The following is a 12,537-nucleotide window of genomic DNA, read 5'->3' as shown; positions in this document are numbered from 1 at the left end:
GTGCTAGCCGAATACCTCAGTAATTTCTTCTACTGTAGATTTAAAAACCTGCCAGCATCAGCAGAGCACTCGATAACAGCCGTCCACCCCTCAAACACTGATGTTGCTCTAAGATCGAATCCATCCCCTCCAGATGTGTGTGAGGCCAATGTCCGACGTCATCTGAAATCATTGAACTGTAGGAAGTCCTCTGGTCCTGACGGCATGTCACTGGCCTGCCTAAAAACGTATCTGCAGTAGCTAGCTCCTATCCTCATCTTAATCTGTGCAAAGTTGCTACAGGAGGGAAAAGTCCCTGAGTGCTTCAAGAGGTCTACCATCATCCCTGTCCCCAAAAAGCAGGGCATCTTCGACCTCAACTACAGGCTTATGGCCCTTACTTCTGTCATCCTGAAGACCTTGGAAAGAGTTGTTCTGTCCAACTTTAAACACTCCAACATTGCTCCTACTGGACCCGTTCCAGTTCATGTACAGAGCAAATAGGTCCACTGATGATGCCATCAACATCTGTCTAGAGCTCATTAGCAATCACCTGGATAGTCAATCAAAAACTATTCAAAGATCACTGTCCTATTAGCTTGAGGTCCAAAAACCGCAGTTTTAGAGGAAAGGAAAAACCGAAGCTCAGTGACCAGAGAATATCCTCTTGCTCTCTCCGTAAACCCATACATCACATAAAAGAGAAAAATGAAAACCACATAGCATAATCAAGCCTGGTATTGCAACTCTCCACTTATCCGGTGAATCTAAACTCCATCCACTGCAATCAACATCAGTGCTGGGACACATTCCCAATGTACCCACATTCACCCAGGGGTCGTCCAACAGCTCCAGAAGTGGGATTAACAGCGTATAGGGGAAGGATGGTAGATCACTGGGAGCGTCAGTACTAAAACTGAAAAACTTCTGATAGTGTAAAAACTTCTTTGATAAAAAATTTAAAAATCACAATTGCGCTCAGAAGTGTGGGTAGGCAAACTGCATTGTATGAGTGGTGCCGGTCCCGGTTAGCCGCTCACACATTCGCGAATCCTCTGCTGCCACTCAAATCCCCGGCGGCGCTAAATACTATTCCCACTCCAAGTTGTAGCAACTTGTAGGGAGATGGCGACCACCAGATTCCCGAATAACTCTTGCGTGGGGTGCACAGCATAGCACTTATGCCATGACGGTGCCCAGCTTCGACCCGGGCACTCAGCCTGCTTTGCTTGTAATTCTTGAAAGAGTACAAAATACACAAATGGAAAAATACACCTTTATTTCCAAATAATATATTGTTGCTATGCATTATACTAGGACCATAATTTAAATATTGTGATAGCCGAGACAAATAGGCAAATAAAATGTGTGGATTTTATCTATAGTAGCATTGGTTATTTTAAAACAATAGGGGATGGAATTGGAGAAATGGTGTATTATTTCATTTTTTTTTTTAGAGGATGGTGGCGTGGGAGGGTCACACAGTGGTCCCACCTGTGTGCGTCAGAAAACAGTCAGCCACCAGTCGGAAATTATCCATCGAGCCATCTAAATGGCTCAGAATCAAATCATGTATTTCCAGCATTACACACATTTTCAGCAGTTTCCAGGCTGTGAGCTGATAGTATTAAAGTAAGTATAGTGGGCAAAGTTTACTGACCTGGTACCGTCAGGGTAAAATTCTTGGAGAGTTCACTCTGGAGGGATCTGTGGTTGACAACACAGGAGTATATATTCCCATCATCCTCTTTTCTGGGTTTTAGGGTTAGTGGAATTTGAATACTGAATGTCCCATCTGGATTATGCACTATACTGTTCTCAAAGAAATCAGTCTCAGAGGATCCTTTACGATACAAGTTCCAATGTATTCTAATATCTTTTGGATAAAAGTTGTGAACATCACACATCACCGTCTTCTCTGTCCCCAGCTCAATGCTTGTGTCTCTCACTGTGGATGATGGAATAGCTGTAGATCACAAAAGACGATAATTAATTCTTCAAACACAGGAGATTTCTCTCTTGGTGACATACATTATGCAATTCTTTAATATCTTAGGTAAGAGCGATTAAAAATTGAATCTATGTAAAAAGAGAACCTGGCTCACTGATCATTATGTGGCTCAAACATTGATCTGGAGAGGTCATTCTTAAGACAGACTAAAAAGTCTAAAATAAACATGGCATTTTACTGTATCATGTTCTCCTAAAAAGTTATAATGAGTTTTCAGTCTAATTCACCCCTCCAAGCCCCATGTGCACCAACTTGCATTGCACAGCTCCACCCCCCTACAAACGAGTGCCATGGCAGATAGGGAGTGCTACGTAAGCACCACAGCACATCTCTGTAATGGGGCAGGGCTATACACTAGAAGACAACCCAAATGGGGATCAGAGGGTGAGACCAGGGCTGTGGAGTCGGAGTCGGAGTCGTGGAGTCGGAGTCGTGGAGTCGGGCAATTTTGGGTGCCTGGAGTCGGAGTCGGGAAAAAATGCACCGACTCCGACTCCGACTCCTAATGAATTTGTAACTGTAATTAAAATAGAAAATATGATAAAATGTTCTATTTCTCAGATAATAGTCATTAAAAATAATGTATATATACAGTAATAGCTGTGCTTAGTCCACAAAAATGAAATAAACCAATAAAAATTAGTTACTTGTGCTGCTTCAATAAAGCAGTCCCCGTATTGTTAAGGTCAGATATACATATCTGATTGTGACTGTATATATGATGAGTACACAGGAATCTCTTATATATACTAAATAACATCTATGCTGTAAGAATAAAGCCTGATGTGTAGCTGTGTCACTAATAGAGATGGTCAATGAGATGGAAATAATTCTGCACTGATGCTGATTTATGCAAATGTATGCACTGAAATCAAATAATTTGATATGTTATTAAAATTTGGTTTGGTGACTACAAATTAAAGGGTACCTGAGACGGATGAAAAGTAAAGTTTTATACATACCTGGGGCTTCCTCCAGCCCCCTTCAGGCTAATCAGTCCCTCACTGTCCTCCACCACCCGGATCTTCTGCTATGAGTCCTGGTAATTCAGCCAGTCAGCGCAGTCCGGCCGCATGCCTCTCCCACAGCCAGGAACATTCTGCACCTGCGCAATAGTGCTGCACAGGTGTAGTATGCTCCTAGCGGTGGAGTGTGTTCATACGCACTACGCCAGACTGGCTCAAGTACCTGGACTCATAGCAGAAGATCCAGGTGGTGGAGGAGGACAACGAGGGACTGATTATCCTGAAGGCGGCTGGAGGAAGCCCCAGGTATGTACAAAACTTTAATTTCATCTGTCTCAGGTTTACTTTGTTACACAGTAGTACTATACTCTACATATGCACTCCTCACAGAGCTGCAGGGAATCCACTGAGAATGCTGTGCACATTGAACACAGAGGTGTTGTCTGTTTACAATCTCCTCATTCCCCTGCAGAGTACCTGCACATCATTCTTACATGTACCCACACTTACATTGCCTAGGGCCTGATAGATGTTCTTTGTTCCGGTTTGTACCTTTTACAAGTACTATTACTAAGGACTAGTTTTAGTCTAAAGGGAATAAATATAGTAGTCTACATATCCTTCTCACTTCAGTTGTCTTGTAAAATTCCTAAGCGTTGGCAGTTATGAGACGAATTTCATGTTACATACTTTTAATCAACAAAATTGTAATATGCAAATTAGAGGAGTCGGAGTCGTGGAGTCGGAGTCGGAGTCGGAGTCGGTGGAATCCTAAACTGAGGAGTCGGAGTCGGAGTCGGAGTCGGTGGATTTTTGGACCGACTCCACAGCCCTGGGTGAGACACGAAACTCTGGTAAAGTCATAACTTTTTAGGAGAACACAATGCATGCCGTGTTTATTTTAGACTTTATTGTCTCTTTAAGGTGGCCACACTCACACCAAACTTTTTTTTTGAGAATTATAATACATTTTTTAGATTTCTTGTAACATTTAAAAAATCTGACCAATGTATTATACACCTGTGTTCAATTTTTCCCCAATTATGAAAAAAAAATGAAAACTCCCCAAAAAATTGCTGGGGTCTTTAAATCAAGAAATTGACAATCTATCGAACACCATTCAATTAAAAAAAAAATGATAAGAAATATCCACCACTGCTGATTGACTTATATTAACTACTTGAGGACCGCCCCCAGCCGATGGGTGGCTGCAAAGACCGGGCCCAAATGACCGCAATACGCCCATCGGCGGGGGCGGCATCAGCAGTGGCTGTGCGGCGATCGTGTCATCAATGACGCGATCGCCGCCGGCAATAGGCTCCGCCCACCCTGCTCGGAAACCCGCCGGCCAATTAGCAGCGCCGGCGGGTTTCAAATGCGGCGATCAGCCTATAGGAAAGCGTATAATACACTTTGTTATTGTAACAAAGTGTATCTATACTGGCTGCCTCCTCCGCTGATGGTCACTCGTCGTGCGACCATCAGAGAGGACGGCAGCCTTGCAGCTAAGTGTTACAACACACATTTTCACCCACACAGACCCCCCGATCGCCCACCCCAGCCCTCAGAACCCCCTCTCACCACCCCAGCACACCAGTATCTGCACCCCACCACCCACCTAAAAACCTATCAATCACTCCCTGTCACTATCTAGGGACGCTATCCCCTAGGTTAGGTCCCTAACTGCCCCCTAGGGTCCCCTGATCACCCTCCCTACCCTCAGATCCCCCCCAGACCCCCCCCCCCAGACCACCCCCCTGTATACTGTATACAGCTATATAGCTGCCTTACCCACTGATCACCTGTCTATCACCCATCTATCACCTGTCTATCACCCCTTGTCACCACCACCCATCAGCACAGACCATAAACTGTCCCTTGGGGGCACCTGATCACCCACCCAGACCCTCAGATTGCCCTCAGACTCCCCTCCTGATAACCTCCCCAGTGCATTGTTTACATCTATTCTCCCCTGTAATCCCTCACTGATCTCCTATCCTCGCCCCCTGTGTCAGATCAGGACCCAGTCTGCCCCGTGCGGGCACCTAATCAACCCCCCACACCCTTAGATCGCCCTCAGACCCCCCACCCCCCCCCCCCCCCCCCCGACCCCCAATCACCTTCCCAGTGCATTGTATTTGATTGTGCTGTAATTGTATTTGATTGTGCTGACATTCAATTTCATTGTGCTGACATTCAATTTGATTGTGCTGTAATTGTATTTGATTGTCCCGTGATTGGCTTTGTTTGTCCCGTGATTGCCCTGTGATTGGCTTTGATTGGCCTGTGATTGGCTTTGATTGTCCCGTGATCGGCGTTGATTGTCCCGTGATCGGCTTTGATTGTGCCGTGATTGGTTTGATTGCCCTGTGATTGCCCTGTGATTGGCTTTGATTGGCCTGTGATCGGCTTTGATTGTGTCGTGATTGGTTTGATTGCCTTGTGATTGGCTTTGATTGGCCTGTGATTGGCTTTGATTGTCCCGTGATTGGCTTTGATTGTGCCGTGATTGTTTTGATTGCCCTGTGATTGGCTTTGATTGTCCCGTGATTGGCTTTGATTGTCCCGTGAATTGAGTGCCCTGTGATTGGCCTGCGATTGCCCTGTGATTGCCTTTGATTGTCCTGTGATTGTTTCTGATTGCCTCTGATTCCCCACTCGCCACCACCCCCCTGTCACTATCCTAGTGATCTAAAAACAGTGATCAGTGAAAACTGTCACTTTTTTAGTATCACTAGTGTTAGCAGTTAGGCCAGTTAGCTAGGCCCCTTTGTAAGTGTCAGTTAGTGCTCAGCCCACTGCACCACAGTCACTAATTAGCGTCATCATTGTCGCTAATCAACATTGGTACTATATAGTATCTGTAAGCGATCATTACTGATCGCAGTCAGATCTATTAGGGTCACTAGGATCCACAAAAAAAACGCAGTGTTTGCCCGATCAGGCCTGATCATTCGCCTGCACTTGCGTTCAGCCCGCCCCACCGCAGTGACATAATTTTTTTTCTGATCACTGCAAAAAACACTGTACAATAGCTGTGGCACTGTAAACCTCAGTTTTGATTTATTTTTTTATCAAAACTCAGTGACCACAGCTTTCTACCTCTCAAAATACTCCCTTTTGCTAGGTAGGTGCTCTTTTTTTTTTTTTTAGAAAGAAGACACCCCAAGGTATTCCGTTAGTAGTACGGTGAGTTCATAGAAGATTTTATTTTTTGTCACAAGTTAGCGGAAATTGATTTTATTTTTTTTTTACACAAAGTGTCATTTTCCGCTAACTTGTGACAAAAAATAAAATCTTCTATGAACTCACCATACTACTAACGGAATACCTTGGGGTGTCTTCTTTCTAAAATGGGGTCATTTGTGGGGTTCCTATACTGCCCTGGCATTTTAGAGGCCCTAAACCGTGAGGAGTAGTCTTGAAACGAAATTTCTCAAAATGACCTGTGAAATCCTAAAGGTACTCATTGGACTTTGGGCCCCTTAGCGCAGTTAGGGTGCAAAAAAGTGCCACACATGTGGTATTGCCGTACTCAGGAGAAGTAGTATAATGTGTTTTGTGGGAGAAATATCTCTGTAAATGGACAATTGTGTGTAAAAAAATCAAAAGATTGTCATTTGGATTTGGATTTGGAATTATATCTTATTCTGATGTGTCATTTATCACACCTTTCTCAGAGGCTCACAGAAAAATTAAGAAATTATAACACAGAACTGGCCTATTCTGAAACAAGACTCGGTTCTGAGAGATTTAATCCCAGACCATCCAGGGGTGATTTTTAAGAAAGCAAGATCTGTTAAGAACAATATCGCACCCAGTAATATAAGAAAAATCAAAGAGAAACCTCGAAGTATGTTCCCCGCAGTAGTAGGTAATTTTAGATGTCATGTGAAAAGATGTGGTTGTTGTCCTTTTATTCAACACAGAGTTCTGGAAGTGATGGATGGCAACTAATGTGTATGTAAGATCAAGGGATTTATTACATGTGGGAGTGACCACGTTGTTTAGGCATTAACTTGTGATTGCCCCAAAACATATGTGGGACGGACCTCTCGACCACTTAGACAAAGACTAGGTGAACATAAGCGCTAAATCCTGGAGGGTGGTGAAAAACACACTGTCCCCCGGCACTTTAGAGAGTGCCATAACAGCTCAGTCGAAACACTAAGGATCATGGGTCTGGAAATTATCCCTAAAAATCTTCACCGAGGGGAAAGATTTAAGAAACTATGTGAAAGAGAGACCTTTTGGATTTTTAAGATAAATGCATTAAAACCAAATGGATTGAATGAGAGTTTAGAGGTCTCAACATATCTGTGATTGAATATGAACTGGTTATTTGTATTAAAATAATAATAATCTTCCCCTTCTCTTTCCACAGCCATCCTATACCCCTTAGCAGATATCCACACTAGATGAGGGTGGTGAGTACATTATAAGTTAGAACTGTCCATTGCAGGTGAAAAACATAAAGCCAACCATTCCTCCCCCTCCCCCTCCCCCCCCCCCGTTTTTATCTCTAAGAGTATTTGGTTACCTGTCTGGCAATCCAGACACCCTCTCTTTGTTTCATCCCTTCCCCCCTTTTTTAAGTTCTCCTAGGTTGTGGGCCTAACATCATACAACCCAGTCATGGGGACCCTCATATATTACCATCCCTGGCGGGATACCTAACAGGCTCCCCCAAATAGGAGACATATGGAGCTTACATTAATCCTTTATAGGATTTGGGGGTATATCAAATGCGGAATAACCAAGATTAAAGCATATCAGTGCTGTGTACAAAACAGTAGATATGCATATTAGAATGTATTGTCCACACTAATGGTTTTTTCATGAATCGTCTTATCCCATTATTTTTATCCCATATTTTATTCCATTTTTCAGAAGGGATTCCAATATACTGGATTAATTACTACCAGCCCTTGTACGTAAAATTTATTCTGTTTTGTATTTTTCTGTACCATCCAGGAGTTATGCATAGTAGCAACCCTTGCCCATTCGATGGTCATTCCAGCACCATTAACCCCCGCCCCCCGAGTGTTTTCTTTCTCACCGTAAACCATTCCCCTCATTAAGTGGTTTTTCAGTGATGCATTTACAGTATAAAAGTTTTATTAATATTAGCTGATATTATTTTATCCTATTATCAAAATTGGGAAAGTATATATATATATATATATATATATATATATATATATATATATATACTAGCTGGACGCCCAGCGTTGCCCGGGTATATATTTGGCTAGTGTTGGCTCTGCCCACTTTTCCTAACCCTAACACACAATTACTTAATGACCAAGTATGTGAGCTTTGTGGTCTTCGGCATCAATAATTTGCAATGAAATAAAATTAATCTGATTGGATGTGGCTCCACCCCTTTTCTGAATTTGAACCCCAATCACCCAATGGCCAACTGTTCCAGGTACAGGTGATTAACAGTGCAAGAATGGCAGCAATTAAATATTCCCCTTAAAAATCAATAGGTGGCTTTTATAGGCTCCACCCACTTTGCGCAATGAAATTTGTATTTTTCTCCACCCACTTATTTCCTAACATTGTTCAGGTATGTATTTGGCTGGTGTTGGCTCCGCCTACTATTTCTAACCCTAACACACAATTACTCAATAACCAAGTTTGTGAGCTTTGCGTTTTTTGGCATCAATAATTTGCACTGAGATTAAACAAATCTGATTGGCTGTTTGTGGCTCCACCCCTTTGTCTAAATTTAACCCTAGTCACCCAATGACCAACTGTACCAGGTTTAAGGCCTGTGCTATTAACAGTGCAAGAATGGTAGCAATTACATATTCCCTCTTGAAAATCAATAGGTGAATTTTGATTGGCTTTTGTAGGCTCCACCCACTTCTCTGAATATTTATTCCAGTCACCCAGTGACCAATTGTGCAAAGTTTGAGAACCCTACCATTAAAAGTGTAAGAATTGCTGCAGTTTACATTTTCTAAGTGAAATTTGCATTTGTCTCCACCTACTGATGACCCGGCATTGCCCGATTATGTATTTTGCAAGTGTTGGCTGCGCCCACTTTTCCTAACCCTAACACACAATTAATCAATTACTCAATGGCCAAGTTTGTGAGCTTTGCTGTCTTTGGCATCAATAACCTGCATTAAAATGAAACAACTCATATTGGCTGTTTGTGGCTCCACCCCTTTTATAAATTTAAACCCCAGTCACCCAATGATGAACTGTACCAGGTTTGACGCTTGTGCCATTAACAGTGCAAAAATGGCAGCAATGAAATATTCCCCTGAAAAATCAATAGATAATTTTTGATTGCCTTTTTTAGGCTCCACCCACTTTTCTGAATATTAACCCCAGTCACCCAGTAACCAACTGTGCAAAGTTTGAGAACCCTACCATTAACAATGTAAGAATGGCTGCTGTTTACATTTTCCCAGTAAAATGTGTATTTGTCTCCGCCCACTTATAACCCGGCGTTGCCCGCTTATGTATTTGGCTGGTGTTGGCTATGCCCATTTTTCTAACCCTAACGCGCAATTAATCATTTACTCAATTACCAAGTTTGTGAGCTTTGCGGAGTTTGGCATCAATAATTTGCATTGGAATATAACAAATCTAATTGGCTGTTTGTGGCTCCACCCCCTTTCTGAAATTGAACCCTAGTCACCCAATGATCAACTGTACCAGGTTTGAGGCTTGTGCCATTAACAGTCCAAGAATGGCAGCAATGTAAATATTCGCCTTGAAAATCAATAAGTTAATTTTGATTGGCTTTTATAGACTCCACCCAATTTTCTGAATATTAATCCCAGTCACCCAGCAACCAACTGTGCAAAGTTTGAGAACCCTGCCATTAACAGTGTAAGAATGGCTGCAGTTTACATTTTCGGTAACCTCGAACGTAGTTCGGGGTAAGCCGCACAGGAGGTTTTCTCAGGCCCTGCTAGGCCGATTTGCAAAAATTTTTTTTTTGCTGCACACCGATCGCCGCTGCCCCGTGCCGATTCGCCGCTATCCGCCGCGCCGCAGAGCCCCCCCGTAGACCCTTTGCGCAGCCTGGCCTATCAGCGCCAGGCAGCGCTGAGGGGTGGATCGGGACTCCCGATGACGTCACGACGTTGGTGACATCATCTCGCCCCATCGCCATGGCGACGGGGGAAGTCCTCCAGGAAATCCCGTTCTTTGAATGGGATTTCCTGATCGAAGAGGATAGGGGGATGCCGCTGCATGATTTAAAAAAAAAAATTCCAAAAAACGGCTGCGCTGCCCCTGGCGGTTTTTAATAGACCGCCAGGGAGGTTAAGTATTATCATTTAGTATCTAGAGGAGGAAAGTTTCATGTGCCCATAAAAAATTTCTTGTATTTTATGCTTTGCACATTTGAGACATACTGGGAACCATCAGACCTTGTCCATGGTGGCTTTTTTTTTTAAACTATGCTTTGTTCATTTTGTATAGAACTAAGATTATATAACTAAGTTATTTTGCTGAGACTGTTTACAGGGCGCTGTGAGCCAGCGCACCACGTCTTCTTTTTACCTTCCTGGTTATATATATATTTTTATCCTAAGCGCAATATATTTTGTGCTAAGTATATTTATTTTAAAGATTATCCTTACTGTTATTAATGTTATGCTAAGCGTAACACATTATCTGCTATGCGGAGCTATTTAAACATTTGGGCAAACAAATTGTCCCGTTTTCAATAAAGTTATTTTATACATTCATTGTTTAGCCCACGTAGCCATGACAACGGCTGCGAGAGCAGATTTAACCAGCGTGCAGTGCGTATGGGCATCATCTGACGAAGGCACAGAGCGCCGAAACGCGTAATGACGCCATACGCACGCTAACTCACAGCCACGCCCACACCCACTGCGGGACGGCTTCCCCTGTTATCGGAGGACGCACCACAGTGCGTTGTTGCCAACTTGCATGCGAGTGTAGCGGTGGACTTTAAAAATATTACTTTGTCAGTTATTTTACTGTTTTAGCACCAAGCTTCCCTTGGTATATGTCACAGGAACCTGGCCTTTTAAACTGTAGAAAGTTTGTAGCAGACAGCACTCCCCAAGTGTACAAAAGCGATGTGCCAGGTCTATAGGTCCTGCAGCATTCAGGACCCAATGCAGCAAGAAGAAAGATGAAGGCCGGCACCATCCAGTAATTAAAGCTCAGTATTTAATTCAAAAAGACATCATGACATGTAAACGACGTTTCGGAGGAAGAACCTCCTTTCTCAAGTTCCTGGCCTTTTAAACTGATGAGATAAACAATTATATATATTCTCCTATTCCTTAAAAAAATGACTTTTTTTTTTAAGTATCCCAGGTTTTTTTTTTATATTTAGGGCCTGTACACACTGCTGCGCTTTTAAAATCGCATGCGATTTTTAAAAGCGCAAGCCTTCATGAGAATAGGAAAAGCGCATCGCAGCAGTGTGTGCAGGTCTCCGCAATTTTCATTATTTTTCAAAAGACCTTGCGATTAAAAAGCGCATGCGATTTGAAAAGCGCAGCGCAAGCGCAGCAGTGTGTACAGGCCCTTAAACATTTACAAAGTAGGTTGAATGTTTTCCTGTCTCTAATCAGTGGTAGCCTATTAAGGGCTCGATTCACTAACCGGTGCTATGCCGGTTAGCACATGCAAAGCCCTTGTGCGCACAAAGTAGGGCGCTAGGTACTTTGCACCCGCCTTTGCGCGCGCAGCGTAGTGCGCCTATAACATCGTGTAGGGCGGCGTTATCGTCGCACCCAATGCAACTTTACAGGCTGATTATTGCGCGAATGGTGCAACGATAACATCACACCGCGCGACATTATAGGCACACCGCAAAGCTGTTTGCACGCACATTAGTGTGCGAACAGCTGCTTAGCGCACCCAAAGCCTCTTTTCACTCCGGCGCTAACACTTAGCGCCAGTTAGTGAATCGAGGCCCAAGTGTCCCAGAGTTAGAAAAGGTCAATAGTTCATGCATTTTATCTCTCCCTGCCCTAAGAAGTTGTATTCTGCCAGCAAAACTTTTATGGCTGTAATTTGCTTATCAGTGATGTTTACTATATTCCCAACAAGGTACCGACAAGACAGAAGCCGTCACTTCCATGCCTTGATATTAACTCTTTCAGACAGCAAAACAAAACAAGTAAAACACCCTGGTTATTAAATTCTTCGCGACTGCTCCACGCTGTTTGGCGTGAGCAGCGCAGCAGCCCCAGGACCACTCCACGCATTAATAGCTAGGGACAGTGATTGCAGGGGATGGATGCACCGATGCGCGCATCCCCGCTGAAATGACAGAGCTCCGCCATCAGCCTCCCAGCAGTGATCGCCGCTCGGAGACTGTTAGATGGCAAAACAGCCGTCTAATAAGACTGTACAGCGCTGCGATCTAAGGCAGCGCTGTACTGGGGAACTCAGGGGTGATCGGCTGTCATAGGCTGAAGCCCACGACAGCCGATCACAGTGATTGGCTGGCGGGGGAGGGAGGAAGGGGCAGGAGGGAAAATAAAAAAAAATGACCAAATTTATTTAAGAATAAATCAAACAAATATTTACAGAAAAAAAAATCCTGGGAGCAATCAAAGCCCACCA

The 12,537-nt window shown here is 43.5% G+C and overlaps 1 protein-coding gene across 1 annotated transcript in view; it reads right to left on the bottom strand.

Annotated features, from left to right (window-relative positions):
- LOC137538351 (uncharacterized) overlaps positions 1-12,537 on the bottom strand; it is a 169,857-nt gene that overhangs the window by 122,857 nt on the left and 34,463 nt on the right. Inside the window, exon 3 of the mRNA XM_068260459.1 lies at positions 1,640-1,945. Coding sequence (XP_068116560.1) covers positions 1,640-1,945 — 306 coding nt within the window. The remainder of the gene's footprint in view (positions 1-1,639; positions 1,946-12,537) is intronic.

This window comes from Hyperolius riggenbachi, chromosome 11 (genome assembly GCF_040937935.1).
Source record: "Hyperolius riggenbachi isolate aHypRig1 chromosome 11, aHypRig1.pri, whole genome shotgun sequence".
NCBI classification, from domain to species: Eukaryota; Metazoa; Chordata; class Amphibia; order Anura; family Hyperoliidae; genus Hyperolius; species Hyperolius riggenbachi.
This window is presented reverse-complemented; position numbering and strand designations above follow the sequence as displayed.